At 43.8% G+C, this 21,336-nt stretch overlaps 1 protein-coding gene across 1 annotated transcript in view; it reads left to right on the top strand.

Moving 5' to 3' along the window:
- Positions 1-21,336, top strand: part of POLE (DNA polymerase epsilon, catalytic subunit) — a 128,357-nt gene that overhangs the window by 5,490 nt on the left and 101,531 nt on the right. The window contains exons 3-7 of the mRNA XM_089652208.1: positions 1,879-1,959; positions 2,462-2,506; positions 4,848-4,940; positions 13,797-13,951; positions 15,822-15,963. Coding sequence (XP_089508334.1) covers positions 1,879-1,959; positions 2,462-2,506; positions 4,848-4,940; positions 13,797-13,951; positions 15,822-15,963 — 516 coding nt within the window. The remainder of the gene's footprint in view (positions 1-1,878; positions 1,960-2,461; positions 2,507-4,847; positions 4,941-13,796; positions 13,952-15,821; positions 15,964-21,336) is intronic.

Genomic DNA, 21,336 nt, shown 5'->3' with positions numbered 1-21,336 from the left:
TCTGCCTTTTCCCTCAACTAGGATATTGCTTTTCCATCCTTCTCTGTGACTTCAGTTCACCAAAAGGAAAATTCTTTCCTTTTGTCAGGTTGTAGTTCTGACTGTGAGGTTCTATATCTCAGCCATTGCTTCTTTCCTTTTTGTCATCCTGGATGGATCCCCATAAGGCTGCATTGGCTTCCAGTTCCACCATCTCTAGGTGACTAAGGCAAAACATCATTTAAGCTTATGATTGCAGGAATCGGGTTCTACCTGCTCCTGTCGAGGAGCATTTAGTAAAACTGTGAGTGGTTCTTTGGCTTTCAGCATAAGCCAACAGTTTCTCTAAGGACCCATTCACACTTGAGCAATTTGTAACTCAAAGCTCCAAAAGGCTTGAGGAGAAAAATTCAGTTATTCTCAATGGAGATGGTTGACATCTCTACTCCAAGTCACCTGAATCTCAAACAAGTTCTGCAGCTTTTTTTTCCCCTCAAATCTGGCAGATTAGCGTGTTTTTGAGCATGTTGATTTCCATAGAAATTAATGGAAATACATGATTCGTGTATTTTTTGTGCTTATGTATATATAATATAATTTGTTCTTTTTGTTTGTGTTTTTATTTATTAAACCTGAACAAAAAAAAATGTATTTATTTTGTGTTAGGGTGTTTATTGTTATTATTGTTTATTATTCACACTCTTAACGACAAATAAATATTAAGAAGACAATGAATAAGATATTTACCTCTAACCCCTTACCCTAACAAAAGAAGATAAATGAATAATAATAAAGAAATAAAAGCTAAAAAAGCTTAAAAACCTAGCAACAAATGATGCAACAGACTATATTTTCTATATAGGTTAAAAAAAAAGAAAACCCCAAGCTCAAAATAGCCTGAAAGATGCTGTATGAAAATGCCCCAAAATCAACAAAACACTTAAAGACTCTACACTCAAGTGGGAATTCAACCTTGGTTCTACCAGGTGGATGTTTCTGCCTCATTTGATGACAGCTTTGGGCAGTCCTTCCGGCAGCCAGCCCCTAGTTTTTTCTGTTTGTTCTGGTGTCCTCTAATGCACCCGAAATAAGAGTTTTTTTTTGTGCTTCCTATAACATCCTTTTATTGGACTCCCATTGTGTTTTGATTTATGCTCTGGATATTGTCTTGCATCAAAACTGAGGCATATGCTGATAGTAGGAGTTATCCTGAGCTGGCCCACAGTTTGTTTGTTTTTTTTTTTTGTTTTTTTATTCTGTTTTTTTTTTTTTTTTTTTATATGCTAGTGTCCAAAAAAAATCCTATTTTTGTCTTTATAAAGTAAACAGATTAAGTACTATTCTGTATTCATTTTTATTGGTTAGTTAAACCATACATTATACTAGCTGATTTAATAAATAATTTAAGAGTGTTCACACAATAAATTGTATAAATATTTTCTTCAGTTGTCCAATCATGTGAAAAGAAAAATCTGTTTGCCTATTTCATCACACACACAATTGAATGGAAGCAAATATTCACAAAATGTAATTTCTTAACATACTCAAATCCCTAAGTAAATCAGCCCCATTGTATGCAGCCCTTAAAAGGAGAGGGAAGCCACATTGAATATCTGCCAAAATCGTATTGGTCGCCAACACTATATGGTTATAAAATCCTGTATTTTAATCCACTGACAGTTCTTCTGATTCTACCTAGCATTCCTTTCAAGGCCCCATTCAGTTTTGCTTTGAATGCCAAACCTGTGTGTGTTGTGTGGAAAACTGTGTACCTTGTTACTTTAATTTTGTTGCAGTTCGTGTAGGTTCTAGTTTGTTGAGTAGGATTTTCTAAACCTTCATTTTTTTTTTTTTATGCCCTGTTTTTTTCCTGTCTAAAACCCGGTTTGATCCTTTCAGACAGAAATTCTAGATGAGGACAAACGCCTAGTTAGTGCTGTGGACTACTACTTCATACAGGAAGATGGAAGCCGTTTCAAGGTGAGCTTTAAAATGTTAATTGTTATCCCAGACCTTAAAAGGAAGAACAGACTTTTTATTATCCTATTTTCCTAGTTTATAAGGATCAGGTTTAAGCCGGAGTCTGTCTGCATGCCTCACCTAACCAGCTACCAGTGCAGCTGGTGCAATGGTCTTTTTGTTTCTGACATACCATCTGCTTTTAAAAAAAGGGGGGGGGGGAATTTGACTTCAAGCATGCTAATGCAAGGAGGACTGGTCAGTCATTAGCTAAACCCCCCACTTTGTTAGACTAAGCAGTGCCACAATCCAAAAAATACAATGCTCTAGCAAGTTAATGCCTCTGTGTTTGGCAGCCGTTTATGATAACTTAGCAGTAAAAGCAAGTCCCTGTTCAGCCATGGGAAAGTTTTTTTTTTTTTTATTTTATGGCCAAAATATCACTGGAAACATTGTCGGATGATTGTATTGCAATTAACAGTTGCCAAAGCCTTGGAACCTCAAAACCTCTCTCTTTCTGTAGGTTGCTTTGCCATACAAACCTTATTTCTATGTGGCTACAAAGAAGGTAAGCTCATCTCTTTGTTAACATTCTCTATAATAAGGTTATTTAAAATGTTGACTAATCACAGGACCCTGCATGCACTATACCTGGTCTATTACAGTACACAAAACATGGAAATTCAATTATTTAAGTAAATATAAACTGCTAAATACCTTTTCTCATCAGCATTATGTAGCAGTCTTGTGACTTTGATCAGTGTCCAGCCAAGCACTGGTTAAAGCTTGTAGGAGGGCTTTTAATTCACCTCTGACTGTCCTATGAGGCTGCATGACCCTTTACCCTCTGTCTGGATAGTGCTGATTGGCCTTGTGCTGATCACATGCACCCTTCCAAAAGGAAAAAAAAAAAAAAAAACACTCGACATACAAACTGAGCATGTGCAGAGTATCCCCTAAGGCTCTGTACTATCAGCAAATGGAGTGGGGACTGTAGAAGAAGGGAAGGATCAGAGAAGACAGGATCAAACAGCCTTTTTGCACAATGCAGAGGATTAGCCCCTTAGATTTCACAGTGAATATAAAAAACAGCCTTTACTGCATATAGACTGATTTTACTGTTGTGGGTTTAGTAACACTTTAACTTCTTGTTGTGTGTTTGTTTTTTATTTACCTTTTATATTGTGTTGTTGTTTTGTTTGTTTGTACAAAGCACAAGTAAGAGAATTCCCCCTGACCTGCCAACCCACCAGTGAGAAGAAATTAAGTAGTTTGTTACCTTTTTACCTTTACCACCTCGCCTGGCCAGACGGGACACTCCTCCTTCTGACTGGGAGTCATATGACGTCCTGTCAGAAGGAGTCGTTCAAGTGGTCGCAGGGCCACAATCTGTCACCAGCTGTGTCCACAGGACACAGCCGATGACATATCACTACACCGGCCAGTGTCATGTGACCGCTGTGACCTATCACAGCAGATCACATGACAATTGTATACAGTTGATGGCTTCATGTCATGCCATCCATGGTATACAGTTGTGGTGTCAGCTGTGATTGGTCAAAGCAGTCACATGGTACAGACAAAGCCAATCACAGCCCATCTGTATCATGTGATGAGCTTTGCCCAATCACAGCTAATCACAACAAAAGACTGAATTAATTGATTTCTTTCAGTAACAATGATTGCAAATATCAGTGAAATACATTGGTATTAGCAATCGTAGTGTGAAAAAAAACAAAAAAAAAAAATCATGGTAACATTGTATGCTTTGGTCACAGTCTGCTGACATAATTGAATAGCTGAATAATGTAATAAAAAAAATAGAAAATTAGAAAAAGAAATTACATTTTTATTTTTTTTACATACGGTCACCAGTCAGTGTCCCTGATCACTGCCACACCAGTTATATAATAACGCTGTACTGGACTGGTGACAATATGTACAGAAAAAAAAAATTATTGTTTTTAATTTTCTAGTTTTTTAAAAAAAAAATTACAACCTCCAAAAAGCTCACCATGCCTCTTACTAAATATCTTGGACTGTCTATTTTCCAAAAATGGGTAATTTGGGGTGTATTTGTACTATCCTGGATTTTTCGGGCCTCAAGAAATGAGATGGGCCGTCAGTATATTAGGATTGATCGATTGTCAGATATATATACCATGCTTTGTGGACTCTTTAACTTTCCTACAGACTAATTAATATACACTAATTTGGGGTACTTACACCAAAGAAATGTAGCAGAATACATTTTGACCTAAATTTATGAAGAAATGTTATTTATTTGCAAAATTTTAACAGAAACGAAGAAAAACGCATTGGGTTTTTTTTTTCCTCAAAAGTTTCGGGTTTTTTTTTGTTTATTTAGCAAAAAAATAAAAACTCAGTGGTGATTAAATACCCCCAAAAGAGAGCTCTATTTGTGTGAAAAAATTATACACATTTTTTATGGGTACGCTGTTGCATGACCGCACAATTGTCAAAGTACGACAAGCTGAAAATTGGCCTGGGCAGGAAGGGGGTAAAAGTGCCTGGTATTGAAGTGGTTAAGAGGAAGACATGTTAGTCTGTGTATGATTCTTCCATTTTTTTTTTTTCTTGTATATCTGTAAAGTTGTTTCCAAAGGGTTGCAGACACTGCAGCCTTTCTTATCAGAACACCGAAAGTGCACCAGCTTACTATAATAAACACAGACCTTCTCATTCAGAATCAATTTCCATTAAATATGTTCAGACACACAGCTATATGTTCAGGGCAGAAATGGATAGGAACCTGCCATAGAGTTTGTTAAAATCCTTGCAATGCACATTGATCACCCAGAGGGGATTGTTTTTGTTTTCTTTGTTTTGTTTTCAGCAACAGCAAATTTACACTTTAAAAAACATTGTGTTAATTATTTTTTTGGCAGGGGTGTGAAAGGGAAGTCTTATCCTTTCTTTCCAAGAAGTTCCAGGGAAAATTGGCAAAACTGGAGTCTGTTGCCAAGGAAGATTTGGATTTGGTCAGTAATATTTCAACTACTTAACAGGTTTTAGACCATATACCAAGCATATTATTTATATTTTTATACATTTGCCTATCAAACTTTAAAGCACATTTAACTTTATGTACAACATGAGATTTTGTGTTGTACACTGCTCAAACAAATTAAAGGAACACTTTGAAAACACATCAGATCTCAATGGGAAAAATATATCTGGATATCTATACTTATATGGACTGGGTAATGTGTTAGGAACATAAGGATGCCCCATCGTTTGATGGAAATGAAAATTAACCTACAGAGGACTGAATTCAAAGAGACCCGAAAATCAAAGTGAAAAAATTATGCTTCAGGCTAGTCCATTTTGCTGAAATTTCATTGCAGCAACTCAAAATGGTACTCAGTTGTTTGTACAGTATGGCCCCCACGTGCTTGTATGCATGCATGACAATGTCGGGGCATGCTCCTAATGAGACGACGGATTGTGTCCTGGGGTATTTCCTCCCAGATCTTGGCCAGGGCATCACTGAGCTCTTGGACAGTCTGAGGTGCAACTTGGTGGCATCTGATGGACCGAAACATTATATCCCAGAGGTGTTCTATTGTATTTAGGTCAGGTAAGCATGGGGGCTATTCAATGGTATCAATTCCTTCATCCTCCAGGAACTGCCTGCACATTCTCGCCACATGAGGCCAGGCATTGTCGTGCACCAGGAGGAACCCAGGACCCACTGCACCAGCGTAGGGTCTGACAATGGGTTCAAGGATTTTATCCTGATATCTAATGGCAGTCAGGGTGCCATTGTCTAGCCTGTAGAGGTCTGTGCGTCCCTCCATGGATATGCCTCCCCAGACCATCACTGACCCACCACCAAAACGGTCATGCTGAACGATGTTACAGGCAGCATAATGTTCTCCACGGCTTCTCCAGACCCTTTCATGTCTGTCACATACGCTCAGGGTGAACCAGCTCTCATCTGTGAAAAGCACAGGGTGCCAGTGACAGACCTGCCAATTCTGGTGTTCAATTGCAAATGCCAATCAAGCTGTCCAGCTCTCCTAGAGTATCTGCCTGTCTCCTGGAATCTCCTCCATGCTCTTGAGACTGTGCTGGGAGCAAACCTTCTGGCAATGGCACATATTGATGTGCCATCCTGGAGGAGTTGGACTGCCTGTGCAACCTCTGTAGGGTCCAGGTATCGCCTCATGCTACCAGTAGTGGCACTGACCCTAGCCAAATGCAAAATTAGTGAAAAACAGAAAAGATGAGTAGGGAAAAAAATGTCAGTGGCCTCCACCTGTAAAACCATTTCTTTTGTGTTGGTTGTCTCATTGTTGCCCATCTAGTGCACCTGTTGTTAATTTCATTAACACCAAAGCAGCTGAAACTGATTAACAACCCCCTCTGCTACTTTATTGACCAGATCAATATCCCAGGAGTTTCATTGACTTGATGCTATACTATGATTAAAAAGTGTTCCTTTAATTTTTTTGAGCAGTGTATATTACTTAACTTAAAACCTGCCATGATGCTTCTAAGTAAATGTAAGAACATAGTTTGAAATTAGGAACATCAAGTTTACTTACAAAGCTATATTTATCTAAACAAAAAGAGTTTCATTAGTGACACACCAGTATGTCCTGTCATCCTCATAGCAATTTTTTTATATTAAGAATGGTTAGTATTGCCTAACAGCCACCGGAAAAAACTGCACAGGTAGGGATGAAAACTTAAGTGGCAATAGGGTTGACCATGAAAATTTTGGGCAAAGAAACCGGTCAAAGGCATACTGTATCTTATTGAATCAAATACATTTGAGTTGAATGTCAATAATCAAGTAAGCTGCTGGAGATGTGCAAAACAAATACTCCAGAAGACTGCACATAATGTTTCTGGTGCTGCTTTTTTGGGACTTATTTTGAATCGCTTTCCTACGGGGGCAATTTACATTTTTTGCAAACTTTTTTTAAAATCTGTATTTTGTAGCTAGAAATTAAACCCCCCAAAAGGTACATTTCTCTTGTGTTCATTAATAGACCGAGCTTTTATTCATTCTTAACCATTGGTTTTTAGTGCCAGGATATTAGGCAGAAAAAGAACACCGCACTGCCTATAGGCAGTCCTAGCTGGTATAAAATCCCTCTCTGTAAACCAATTATTTTTGTCTAGTGTTTCAAAAGTATGGACCTAGTTCCCTGCTGGGACTTGTGGTTCCACAGCTTTTTTTCTATTTTTTTTTTTTCCTCTCTTCCTGGGATTTTTTCTGTGGAGATCTTCAACAGTTGGGCTGGGCGACAGACAGGATACCCTGCATCCAGTGGTCACTCCAGTCTGGCTAACGAGTGTACAAAAACCTTTAAATATGTGCTGGGTCGGCTGCAACAAACTTCATTTTGGACAGGGGCGGCTGGTGACTTAAACATTTTGTGGGGACACACATGTCCAAGAACAGGAGTCCATGTTAACCTGGCTGACAGCCCCCCACTTCAGTGAAGTGGATGATCTGTATATGGAGCCTTACCCACACGCTCCGCCTGATAGCTAAGTAGAAATGCTTGACCCTTATCCCCCATAGGCCTGGATCCCTTTATCAGTCCCCCCTCCCCCCATCCCCCTGGAGTGAATTGGTGTGGTTTGAGTAAATGGTTCCCCTTGTCCCCTACCTGCTTCAGCATTGTGGCGGGGACAATGTGCAGTGTGAGCCTGTTCAACACACCTAACTGTGTTCTTGTCTGTACCCCAGCTAGGCGGGCGACCCCCTGGCCTCAGTCAGAGGTGGCCCGCGGGTACTAGGGCAGTGCCTTCTTCCTGTGTGCTTTTCCAACTTGTGTCCCTGTGGATTCCACTGCTTCGCATAATATGGCGCTGGTGAGCAAACGCATTACCCCTGTGTGGAAGACTGCACATTGCCCCCTTGATACTCCCTAGCCAGTGCATTCTGTCTAAGGGTTTCGCTACTCAGCCTATTTCTTTACTTGGCTGGGGGAACCTGAACCATCCTTTAATGCTCCTAGGGAACTTTTCAGTGCATTATCCCTGTTCGGAGGCCCTTATAAACAGATGAACCTCCTGCCCTGTCACAGAATTCCAAATCTCATCTGTCATGGGGCAGAGTTCGCCCCCTCCTTCACGGATTCCGTGGATAGGGAGGCAGAGTCAGTGCCTGTTCTAGGTTTATGGTGGCGGACTCGGCACTCCTGGTGTTGGTATGACTGGTGTAGCAAGCACTCGCTGCATGGGTCCGACTGTGAAACCATGGACTGGGTAACCGTTTTTCCCAGTCCTAGATGGATTTGGCCTCAGGTGCAGTGGTGGTAGTGTTTCACCATGCTCTCTGGCTTCAGTGTTTTGGTCTGTGGACCGGAAGTCTGAGCAGGCCCGGGCCGACCTGCTTTCCAAGGCAAGCAGCTCTTCTGTGCCACCCTGCATGGCCTTTACAAGTGGCACTGCACCTTTTCTGCTGTTATCTGGGAAAAGATAGAGCCGTGCCACTGGCTGGACCCTTCCTAGCCTGCACCCATGCAGTTTTTTTGTTCCCCAGGTTCCTCAGACAAGGGCTTCAGCCCCTCAGGCTCCCCCGGAGGGGAGGTTGCAAACATCCTTACAAGCTTGCTGAACCTGCGGACAAGCCCTCCTCAAAATGAAGGTTTGCACCATACAATTCCAATTTGAAAGGCTGCCTCTATTGGTTTGGTTTGTGGTCTTGGGAACCTCTCTGCCTTACATTTGGCCTGCAAACTGCAGGTGCCAGACTATGAACTCTATTCTTGGGCACATCCCCCAGACAAGATCTTCTATTTGCGGTGCCCTTCTCTTCATTTGCATGCTCTTCATGGGGCAGTGCAGGGTTGGCCCCTCCACAGACACAGCCCTGGTCCAAGGACCGGAGAGGTGTTGGGGGTTTTACTCCTTCCTGGTTATGGTTTCAAAGGAAGTGGGAATCTTCCCATTCTGCATCTCAGGCCTTTCTATTGCTTCATGGGGGTGCATAAATTCAACATGGTGTCATGCTGGCCTCCCTTCATCAGGGAGAGTTCTTGGCTTCCGTAGACATAAAGGACACAAACTGGCACATTCCCCATCTGTGCCAGGCTCCAATGCTTTTTATGGTTTGCGGTTGGAAATGCACATTCCCAGTTTGTGGTGCTCCTGTTTAGTCTGGCCTCTACACTTCAGGTATTTTCCAAAGTGCTGGCTTCGGTCCTGATGTTGCTGGTGTTCCTGGTGTTGCTGAGATGATGGGGGATTGCCATGATTGGCTATCTGGATGATCGTCACCTTTTGAGCCGTGACTCCTTTCTGCACTGATGAACAACATGGTGCTTGTGATGTTCACTCTGCCAAGTTTTTGGTTGGGTCCTGTACCTCCGTGTCTGCTCTGACCCTGCCAGGGTGTTGGAGTATTTGGGTCTGCTCTTTTAATTGGCCTTGGCCACAGTATTTCTTCCACTGGACGAGCTCCAACATCTCCAGTCAGCAATTTATTTGCTGCCATTCCACGGGCGGGTTTATCTGCAATCCTGCGTGCAGTTTATGGGTCTCACTGTATCCTCCAAGGCGGTCCTATATGTGCAGTTCCATGCGAGGGGTCTGCAGTTGGAGATCCTTTGTGTCCTTGGACAATCTAATCGAATGGCCCAGGGGGGCCAGGGCTTGAAACTAGACAGTGGTTACTACGGATGCTGGCCCCGTCCTGCTTGTAAGGAGTCCGGAGGCCTAGGTTGGTTCAGGGCCGTAGGGTACTAGAGATGGCTCGACTACCAATCTATGTCCTAGAGCTTCAGACCATACGACTGTTTAGAGCAGTGGACAGAGCTTCTTCATGGTCACCTGGTCATTGGTGGCCTGTCGGGCATCAGGACGGCACAAGGAGGGCAGTGGAAGCTTCCAGGCTCCTTCGATGGGCAGAACTACCCTGTTTCCCCTAAAATAAGACCTACCCCGAAAATAAGACCTAGTGCTATTTTTGGGAATTGCTAAAGTATAAGACCTACCCCAAAAATAAGACCTAGTTGTGATCAGGGCTTTTTTTCAGCCAGACCGCCATTCTGCCACCTCCAGCACTGGCCTTGCGCACACCCATATCTACTTTCTCTTATAAGCACAGAAGCACGGCTGAAGTGACAGCACCATCCGCTCCCAGAGAACCTCTGTACTCACTGTGGGACAGGGAAGGAAAAGATATCTGCGGGTGCAGTATACAGTGTGTTTAGGGGTGGGGCATCTCCTCCTGCAGCCTAATGCATGGAAGCCGATGCCCCGGGGGTGATCACCGGCCAGTGGGGAAGAGGCGGAGCGGTAAGTAAGTGTGCTTGGTGCACTGTGTGGGAAGATAGGACCCGAAACGGGAGTTACTATAGAGAGGGGCCGGCTGCTGACAGCCGTGTTTTGCAAAGCTAGCTAACCATATGAGGGCAGTGGAGGGGAGGTGTGCAAAGGTGAGCTGCAGTCAGGTGTTGCAGAGGTAAATTGAGTTAGGTGAGTTGCAGACAGGGTGCATAGGTGAGCTGCGGCTGGGGGGGTGCAGATGTGAGCCGACTTGCAACCCACCTTTGCTCCCCCCAGCCACAGCTCAGCTCTGTCCCCCCCCTCCCCCGGGCAACTTCTCAGCTCTGCGCCCCCCCCCGGCCACAGCTCAGCTCTGCGCCCCCCCCCCCCGGCCGCAGCTCAGCTCTGCGCCCCCCCCCCCCCCGGCCGCAGCTCAGCTCTGCGCCCCCCCCCGGCCGCAGCTCAGCTCTGCGCCCCCCCCCCGGCCGCAGCTCAGCTCTGCGCCCCCCCCCGGCCGCAGCTCAGCTCTGCGCCCCCCCCCGGCCGCAGCTCAGCTCTGCGCCCCCCCCCGGCCGCAGCTCAGCTCTGCGCCCCCCCCCGGCCGCAGCTCAGCTCTGCGCCCCCCCCCGGCCGCAGCTGAGCTCTGCGCCCCCCCCCGGCCGCAGCTGAGCTCTGCGCCCCCCCCCGGCCGCAGCTGAGCTCTGCGCCCCCCCCCGGCCGCAGCTGAGCTCTGCGCCCCCCCCCGGCCGCAGCTCAGCTCTGCGCCCCCCCCCGGCCGCAGCTCAGCTCTGCGCCCCCCCCCCGGCCGCAGCTCAGCTCTGCGCCCCCCCCCCGGCCGCAGCTCAGCTCTGCGCCCCCCCCCGGCCGCAGCTCAGCTCTGCGCCCCCCCCCGGCCGCAGCTCAGCTCTGCGCCCCCCCCCGGCCGCAGCTCAGCTCTGCGCCCCCCCCCGGCCGCAGCTCAGCTCTGCGCCCCCCCCCGGCCGCAGCTCAGCTCTGCGCCCCCCCCCGGCCGCAGCTCAGCTCTGCGCCCCCCCCCGGCCGCAGCTCAGCTCTGCGCCCCCCCCCGGCCGCAGCTCAGCTCTGCGCCCCCCCCCGGCCGCAGCTCAGCTCTGCACCCCCCGGCCGCAGCTCAGCTCTGCACCCCCCGGCCGCAGCTCAGCTCTGCACCCCCCGGCCGCAGCTCAGCTCTGCACCCCCCGGCCGCAGCTCAGCTCTGCACCCCCCGGCCGCAGCTCAGCTCTGCACCCCCCGGCCGCAGCTCAGCTCTGCACCCCCCGGCCGCAGCTCAGCTCTGCACCCCCCGGCCGCAGCTCAGCTCTGCACCCCCCGGCCGCAGCTCAGCTCTGCACCCCCCGGCCGCAGCTCAGCTCTGCACCCCCCGGCCGCAGCTCAGCTCTGCACCCCCCGGCCGCAGCTCAGCTCTGCACCCCCCGGCCGCAGCTCAGCTCTGCACCCCCCGGCCGCAGCTCAGCTCTGCACCCCCCGGCCGCAGCTCACTTCTGCATTCCCCGTCTGCAACTCACCCCTTCACCCTGTCTGAAACTCACCTGTCAAGTCACCTCTGCAACACCTGACTGCAGCTCACAACTGTCTTCAGCCGGCCCTCTCCATAGTAACCCTCATCCACAACTGCCTACAGCTCACCTCTGCACCCCCTGTCCACACCCGGACATTTAAAAAATAAGACCTACCCTGAAAATAAGACCTAGTGTGTTTTTTTGAGCCCAAAAAAATATAAGACCGTGTCTTATTTTTGGGGAAACACGGTACATGTACAATGTAGCAGCTCTCTCCGCCGTGTTCATTCCAGGCATGGATAACTGGTGGGCGGATTAGCTGAGTCGTCAGGCGCTGGATTGGTGGGCATAGCTTCCACACCTGCAAGTGTTTTGACAATCGGTCTACAGTGGGAAACGCCAGCTGTGGATCTACTAGTGTCCCATTTCAACAGGAAAGTGCCTCAGTTTGTGGTGCGATCGAGGGATCATTCGGTGAATTACATCAGATGCTCTAGTCGTGCTGTAGAACCATTATTTTCTCATTTGTGCATCTCCGCCTCTTAAGCTTCTCCCTCACCTGTTGAGCAGGATACAGGCTGAAAAGATTCCAGTCCTTCTGATGGTCAGGATTGGCCTTGTTGATCCTGGTAAGCAGACAAGTGCGGCTGGCAGTTGCTTCCATGGGGAGATCTTCTGTCCCAAGGGGCCAATCTTCCACTCCACTTAATTGTCACTGGCTTGGCAGATTAGCTATTGACAGCCAGGTTCTGACAGTCGGGGGAGTTGTCAGACTTGATTTATACCAGGTGGACAGTTTGTAAATGTACCTCTTGGAAGCTTTATCAACACACTTGGCAGGATTATGTTACATGGTGCAAGGCTATAAGGGTCCTTCAACATGTCTTCTTGGTGGTTTGGATCATGGCCTTCTCCAATGTGGTGTTGAGCACAGGCTTGCCTGAGTAACATTGGGGGTCAGGTCTCTGCCTTTGTGGTCTTGTTTCTCTTTTATATTTTACAAAAAAAATTGGGGTGTATATATATATATATATTTTTTTTTAATCAAAGTGTATTTTTTTTCAAAAAAAATATATATTCATTTTTAAAAACTGAGCATTTCGGTTTTTAGCCAAGTGCATTTTGAATTTTCGGTTTCGGCACCAGAATTTTCATTTTGGTGCACCACTAGTAATGGTGATTATCCATATTCATCCTTTCTTCCGAAGGTGATATCCGATGGTCACGAGTGAATAGATGCTGTGTCCATCAGTGAAATCAGAAAAATGGATTTTACTGTGAGTAACATAAAAATCTTGTTCTTTTCTGAACGCAGAGACCCTGGAGAATAAAATGGTGGTATTTTGGGGTTTGGGGTCCTTTTGCGCAATATTTGAGAAGCTATTTATAAAACATATTTTCAGGAATAACATGAACTAAAATTAATTTTAGTACAAACGCAATAATATAACCAAATTTTTGGTAAAATAGAAAAGTTTGGGTTGCGTCGAGTAAATGGATACCCCCCCCTTCCTTGAACATCAGTTTGATTCTGTCCTTCCCCTGGTAATGGCAGTTCTTCTGCCTTGCAGAGGGCTTCTCCCCATACCTTTTTAATTCAAGAGTTGGTTCCCTCAGATACCTCTGCCATGAGCTAGTCTTTTAAATTTTATAGTCCTCTTATTAGAATAGACACTAAAGAAAATAAGATTTTGTACTTGAAGCACAGATGAGTGGGACCTGTGTTCCTCAATGAATGTACATCATGACCCCATGTACTGATTTCTCCCAAAACTGAGAGTTGCTGGGTGGAGAGGCTTACAACTTTTTCTATTTGCTAGTGTCTGAACTTCCTATAAGCTGCAGTATAACCTTACTAATAGAGTTCCTGCCCCCCCCCCAATGGACTACAAAAAAAGATTTGACAAGTATGAAAATGTTTTTTTTTTTATCCAGTGATAGAAAAATGCAATGGTTACAAAGTTGTATATAGTTACAGTATAGATATTAACTCCTTTTAGGAGATATTTTTATTTGTGTTGCCACATTGTATGAGCTTTGTTCTGCTGATCGAAGATGTGCGTTAATGTGGGTTTTTTTTTTTTTCAGCCAAATCATCTGGTAGGACTAAAAAGACACTATCTCAAGCTATCATTCCATTCTGTGGATGACCTGATAAAAGTGAGGAAAGATATCTCGCCAGCTGTGCGGAAGAATAAAGAGAGGGATAATGCCAGCGATACATACACAACCATGCTGTCTAGGTACATGCATACAGTTGATTTGTCACAAGCATATTCGTCTGATGTGCCTTATTCTATGCTTGAGAGAGAATAGATGATCTTGCCAGAAAAGCATTGTGCACCCAGAATGAGTGTATTTTTCACCTGCTGCAGTTAGGCTCTGTGCCCACTAGGCTTATATGCCACTTTTACAGGAAAAAGATTTTTTTTTTTTCTGTAAACACTCCTCTGTTAGCCTGTGTCAATGTGAACACAGGCATTTACAGGCATAAAAGAAGAGGAGTGTTTACAGGCAGAAAAAAATGTGGAATGCACATGAATGCTGGGCTCATTTGCATGTTCATGCATCCTAATGTCCAGAATAAATTAAAATTAATATTGCACTCACGTTTATGCGTGCTAACAAGCATAAACGTGAATGCAATACATTTCTTTAACTGAATTTTTTAAACCGCTTTTCTCCTGCCAGGGAAAAAGGCATTTAGAGGAGCTGAGCAAACACTCAATGTGCATGAGGACTTAGGTGTCCGTTTGTGAACCAGCGGTAATAGATCGCTGCTCAGTTCTCCGGCATTCTCGGAGAACAAAGTTCTCCTGTGAATGCAGTTTATGAAGCAGTTCTCCGAACGAAGGGAGAACGGTTTCCAAACGCTGGAGAACGGTCTACAAACTCTGAAAAACGGCTCATTTTACTATAATCTCTCCAGATTATAGTAAAAGACCAGTTTACTAAGCAGAGGTAAATTATCTCTGCTTAGTTTTCGGTCCCTCTGATTCTCCAGCTCTGGGCTGGAGAATCTGGATGGAGAACACAGATCTCCAGAGAAGGGCTGACATGATCTCCTGTGAATGACCAGAGAATAGCTGAGATCCGTTGAATCGCAGCTATTCTCTGTGTCATAAAAGGACACCTTAATGTTTTCAAAGTGTAGTTTGTGTGCTATTACAGACAGTACACACCTTTGGAACAGGATTTGGACTGTAAGATAGAGGTAGACACACCAGGGTTGGTGTTTGTATGGGTTGCCAACTGCCTAGCCTAGTTTGTCCCGTCAGTAGGGAGGTATACAGCACACTGTCTATAAACTCATTAGTAAAATTAGAATGAGTGTGAGGTAAGGCAGAGGGAATTACCCAGACAAGGCCTGCACTCTGTTGTACAGGGACTATACAGTACCTGTACTATTTACATATTAAGAAAATCCTAAAGTATTATAGTACAGAGCTGCATTGATTTCTTATATCTGCCTAGAGTTCAACTTTTTTTATACTATGTATGAGCATTTAAGTTGGAATTAGAATCAGGAATCTCTTTTGTTTTGGAATATTATTATGCTTATTAATATGTTGGCTTTCACTTTTCTGCTATACAAGAAAATATTTTTTTTAAATTATTGCCCATTGTTATTTCTTTATATGGCTTTGCTGACATTTCTTTTGGTCCTAGTATGGTAACTTTCTGATTTGGTTGGATTAAAAAATGATGCAAGCCTACGTCTTAAAGAATTGGAGTCTTAAGGGATCTTTGTCGTTTTCTTGTTCCTTTCAGCTCTTCCATGTCTAACACTTCATATAGAATCCCTATTTCACAGTAACTAAAGTTAAAACAAAAATGTAATTTGAATAAACAGATGCTTGAGCACATCAGTTGTTTTAAAAGTGCTCATATAGACAGATGGACACCCGTAAAGCAATTAGAAGAATTGTATGCATCTAAAGGTGAGGGGTTTGCTTTAGGTGCAGATTTTAGATATGTTCTTCAGCTAGCACTGCCAGCAAGAACTCGTGTTCTGTGCGGAAAATATATAGATGCCTGTGTACATGAGCCCTAAATGTCTGTGACTGCTCTTAATACAACTTTATCACTTCTTTCTTTTTGGTATTTATGCAGTGCTTTGACTGGAAACAGCTTGGCTCCTGAAGAGGAAGGCCCATCTAAAAAGATATCTGATCAGATGGAAAACTTAATTGATATGCGAGAATATGATGTCCCCTACCATGTACGCCTTTCTATAGATCTTAAAATACATGTGGTAAGTAAAATCTAATAAATGGATGCCCTATGTTTATGGAGAAATGTGTGGTTAACAAAAAAAGACCAAAAACTAAACATACTCTCCTATACTGAAGCATCTGTGTGACACTGCAGCTGTCCTGTAGTTGAACAATTTTGGCTACAAGTGTTTCAACTGATCTCTGAGCTAAATCTTAAACTATCTGGTTTTTCCAAAAATGGCTTCTCCGCGTTCAGACAGCAGCTGAGATAATAATTGGAGATCACCCACTCTCTATGAGCTCACCCAAGCTCCATGAGTAAATTAAAGCCAAATTGACAGACAAAATGAATAACAACGTGGCCATCTGGCAACCCTGGAGCTCAAAATTTCTCCTATTGGTTTCCACCAGAGCCTTCTAGAACTCTAAACAGCAGGTGTGCTATTTTCTGATTTTGCCACCCCTACATTTTACATTTTTTTCTCTTTTATTTTCTTTCTTTTCCTTTCCCTTTCCTTTGTCTTTTCGAGCCTTCCCTTTCCCCCCCACCTTATCCATACTGTGCAAGTTGTCCATGTGTATGGTTATTTCACCTATATGTACAGATAGAACAAAAGTGTGAAGGACAACTTTGACACAGTATATATATAAAAATATAAGTTTTTATTGCACATAATAAAATGGAACATACACACCCTTCCATAAAATCAGGTAAGAGAATGAGCCCTTCAGTACAGTGAACCCCATATCACACTGTCCCTATGTTAACAGTACCAGACCATGACCTAAAGGTCACCATTATACTGAGCATAAATCAGTGATGGTGATGTGATGGTGAAATCCCAACACGTTTTGCCAAATTGGCTTCTTCAGGGGTTCAAAGGAAGGGAATACTATGGATACAGAAGGGATCATAATACAGTATATTCCAACACTGGTTCATTTATTTCACATAAAAAACTAGATAGCATACATTAACCCTATTATAACCAGCACAAATCTATATAATTATATTGTTAATTACCAATACCGATGGTTGTTCAGACCAAAAAACTAGACCCTGAGAGAGTTAGGCGGAATGTTCATAACAGAATTATTGTATACCTCCAAGTCATAGAGACAATTGGCCCACAAAGAATTGGCAGAATAGTATATAACTTGATGGATGTCAAGTAGATGTTCCAAAACATTGGTCCACCCTTCATGGGGAGTCAAGAGGCCAGATTCAAGTAGGTAATGTGGGTCTGCAAAAAAACACAAGGGCACCGTATACTCAAAACAGGTTTCAGTTAGTACAACATGACTGTTCACCATACTGCAAATCTTACATACCACCTACCTCTGTCTCTTCCTACAAACACCTCTCTCCCAAAGATCAGCATTGCTCTAAAATCATGCCCCATCCTGAATTATATAGGGGGCAAAAAAGGTTCCTCCTCCCCTCATGGCAGACCATGCTGATTCCGGTGTGTCTTTGGAACCTATTCGGCGTGTGGAGACGTGGCACTGTGCGTACACCAACCCAAACGGCGCTTGAGAATGACGCGCCAATTACCGATGAGCATGCGCAGTGGTAGCGGGGCAGGTCAGACCGTCCCGACACCCCCATCAGACCGCACACCCACTGGGAGCCCCTCCCCATAGTGACACTGGGATAAGCCCCAGGCAAGGAGCAGCCAAGGGGAGGAGGGACAACATTCTCCCCGCCAAGAGTCCTCACCTCGGCACAAAGAATGCCTAGACAAATCCAATCGAACGCCATCTAGTTTACACAAGACAGAGTACACATCAATTTTTTAAATTAAACCAGCGTACAACACTAGGCCTATTCAGATACTATATACATAATTCAGAATAATATGTGTCCAAAGTCCCAAATCTAAAAAAAAAAATATAGGCAAGAATAAGACTCCTTATTTGACAAACTTCGGAGAGTGACTCGCATATCTCCTTGTGTGCAAAACAACCACCCATGTCACCACAACCCGGGTACCCCTGGCAGATCTCGCCCTCCCCCACAGCCTCCCCACCTCCAGGTCTCAAATCAATCAGACGAGAGTCATTATGTGTATCCCACATGATACCAAAAAGTCTATTACATTAAATTAACAAATTATTCAAAAAAAAAGGACAAAACTATAGAATTGGATACAAAAATATACAGAAAAATTAAAAAAAAAAATCAATACAACAGAAAATCATCAAAATAGACTATCATTAAATTGTGAACAATTTCACAATTTAATTATCTATTTTGGTGATTTTCTGTATCTAATCCTATAGTTTTTTCTTTCTGTTTTTGTTTTTTTTTTTTTTTTCTTGGGAACATTTGTTAATTTAATGTAATGGGTGGTTGTTTTGCACACAAGGAGATACGAGTCACTCACCTAAGTTTGTCAAATAAGGAGTCTAATTCTTGCCTAATTTTTTATTTTTTTTTCAGATCTGGGTCTTTGGACACATATTCTGAATTATGCATATAGTATCTGAATAGGCCTAGTGTTGTTTGCTGGTTTAACCACTTGCCCTCCTGAGGATTTACCCCCCCCCCCCCGCCTGACCAGGCCTTTTTTGCTATATTAGCGCTGGTAATTGCGTGGTCATGCACTGCTGTACCCAAATAAAATTTATGTCCTTTTTTCACACAAATAGAGCTTTCTTTTGGTGGTATTTGATCACCTGTGCGCTTTTTATTTTTCACGCTATAAACAAAAAAAAGACTAAAAATTTTCAAGAAAAAAACTTTTCTCATTTCGGTTATAAAAAATATCCAAAAAACTCACATTTCGTTATAAATTTAGGCCAAAATGTATTCTGCTACATCTTTTTGGTGAAAAAAAATCCCAATAAGTGTATATTGATTGCTTTGTGTGAAAGTTATAACATCTACAAACTATGGTATAGATAATGGAATTTACACAGCTTTCACTTTCTGACTGCCTATCACATTTCTTGAGGTGCTAAAATACCAGGACAGTACAAACACCCTCAAATGACCCCTTTTCAGAAAGTAGACACCCTAAGCCAGGCATGTCCAAAGTCCGGCCCGCGGGCCATTTACGGCCCGAGGGTCGGTTTAATACGACCCTCCATGTCAGTGTGTCTTATGGAGCGAATATGGAGCGGACGGTCCGGTATTTCCACCGCGGCCGTGTCAGAATACCGGGCCGGCCGCTCAGCTCTGCAGCGGGACCTTACCTGTTCCTCTATCCAGCGGCGCGCTGTCTTCCCGGGTTCTGTAGTGTGGGCGCTGGGCATGACAGCCGGCTGCCAAGTGCGCATGCGCAAGAAGCGGTGCTTTTTGTGAATGGTAAGGCGGTACCTGGGACACATGACAGATCCCAGAAGCCGTCGGACCAATCACAAAGCACAAGTGCTTCTCGCTCATGTGCACTGGGCACCCGGCTGTCATGCCGAGCGCCATTACAGAAGCCGGGAAGACAGCGCGCGGCTGGATCGAGGAACAGGTAAGATCAAAGAACAACTGCGGAAGTAAGAGCGGGTACCTGTCAAATTCAGGTACCCGCTCCCCACCTCCCCAAAGGTCAGCAGTCATCTGTACTGTCCGCAGTCTCTGGTCATCCCTGTGCTGTCCGCAGTCTCTGGTCATCCCTGTGCTGTCCGCAGTCTCTGGTCATCCCTGTGCTGTCCGCAGTCTCTGGTCATCCCTGTGCTGTCCGCAGTCTCTGGTCATCTCCTGTACTGTGTCTGCAGTCCATTAGTTCAGAATTTTTTTTTCCTGTTTTCTGCCTCTAAAACCTAGGTGCGTCTTATGGTCAGGTGCGTCTTATACGGCGAAAAATACGGTAACTTGGCATAAAATAATTTATTTGCATTTAATTGTAATGGTTCAAAGAATGTTTGGAAAAATGTTCGGCCCTCCACCATGTTCACTTCATCCAATCTGGCCCTCTTTGAAAAAAGTTTGGACACCCCTGCCCTAAGCTATATGCAGAGGCATATTGAGTCCATGGAAGATTTTTTTTTTTTTTTTTTCCCCACAAGTGTTTGGAAAATAATAAACATTTTGTGTTTTTTTTTCCTACACAAAGTTGTCACTTAAATGATATATTGCTCACATAAGCCATGGATATATGTGGAATTACACCCCAAAATACTATCTGCTACTTCTACTGAGTATGGAGATACCACGTGTGTGAGACTTTTTGGGAGCCTAGCCACATACAGGAGCTTGAAATCCAATCACCACTTTGAAAGCCTGAAGGTGTGTAACTTCCTCATTTCACTTCCTCACTACCTATCACAGTTTCAGGGGCCCTGACATGCCAGGATAGCGCCAAACCCCCCAAATGACTCCTTTTTGGAAAGTAGACACCCCAAGGAATTTAAAAAGAGGCATGGTGAGTATTTTGCAGATCTCATTTTTTTTTCTCACAAGGTTTTGAAATCTAAAAAAAAAACTGCAAAAATATGTTTTTGTTTTCTTTCTTCATTTTTCAAAAACTTGTGGCAACACACGAGATCTGCAACATACTTCCATGCTTCTTATCAAATTCCTTGTGGTGTCTACTTTCCAAAAAGTAGTCATTTGGGGGGGGGGAATTGGTGCTATCTTGGCATTTCAGGGCCTCCGGAACTGTGATGGGTAGTCATTTTCCAAAAACTTGTGGTAAAAAAATGTTTCTATTGACTCAACATGCCTCTCAGCAAATAGTGTTGGGTGTCTACTTTCCAAAAAGGAGTCATTTTGGGGGATGGGGGCATTTTATGCCCAGCATTAGAAGTTTGTGCCATGTGTTCTAAACCACCTGAAGACCAAGCCTTTTCTGACACTTTTTGTTCACATGAAAAAAATCTGTATTTTTTGCTATGAAATTACTTTGAACCCCCAAACATTATATATATTTTAAAGCATACAACTTAGTGAATAAAATGGTGGGTGCTGCAATTTTTTATGTCACAAAGTACTGACACTGCGATTTTTCAAATTTAAAAAAAACAAAAACTTTTTTTACTTTTACAGCACAAAAACACAATATATTGGCCAATTATTTGGCAACATATAAAAGATGATGGTATGCCGAGTAAATAAATACCAAACATGCTAAACAATATGATAGTGTGACAAGAACACGCCTATCTGAAAAAGAAGGTTTCTAGAAGATCCACGCGGAGTAGTATGAATTCAAATGAATTTAACAATACTTTATTTGATCACATAGATCATGGGGAGGTTAAACATAAGCACGGTGTACATATGAAAAAAATAAAATCATGTTTAAAAACACTTAGCGTCTTCAATTAAGGGTCATCTTAGCCAACAGAGCACCATATAAGGCAAAGTGGTGTAATAATGGAATAGTTATCCTGGATTTCCGTAGGTTTCCTGCTTAATATTTGTGTGAACCGTATATTCAGTAGGTGTGTTCCCAGTATAGATCAGGGACCTC

This window comes from Staurois parvus, unplaced genomic scaffold, assembly GCF_062004578.1.
Source record: "Staurois parvus isolate SC_StPar_1 unplaced genomic scaffold, SC_StPar_1.0 ptg000673l, whole genome shotgun sequence".
NCBI lineage: Eukaryota > Metazoa > Chordata > Amphibia > Anura > Ranidae > Staurois > Staurois parvus.
Note: the sequence above shows the minus strand (reverse complement) of the source record. Positions and strands in the feature narration are given on the sequence as shown.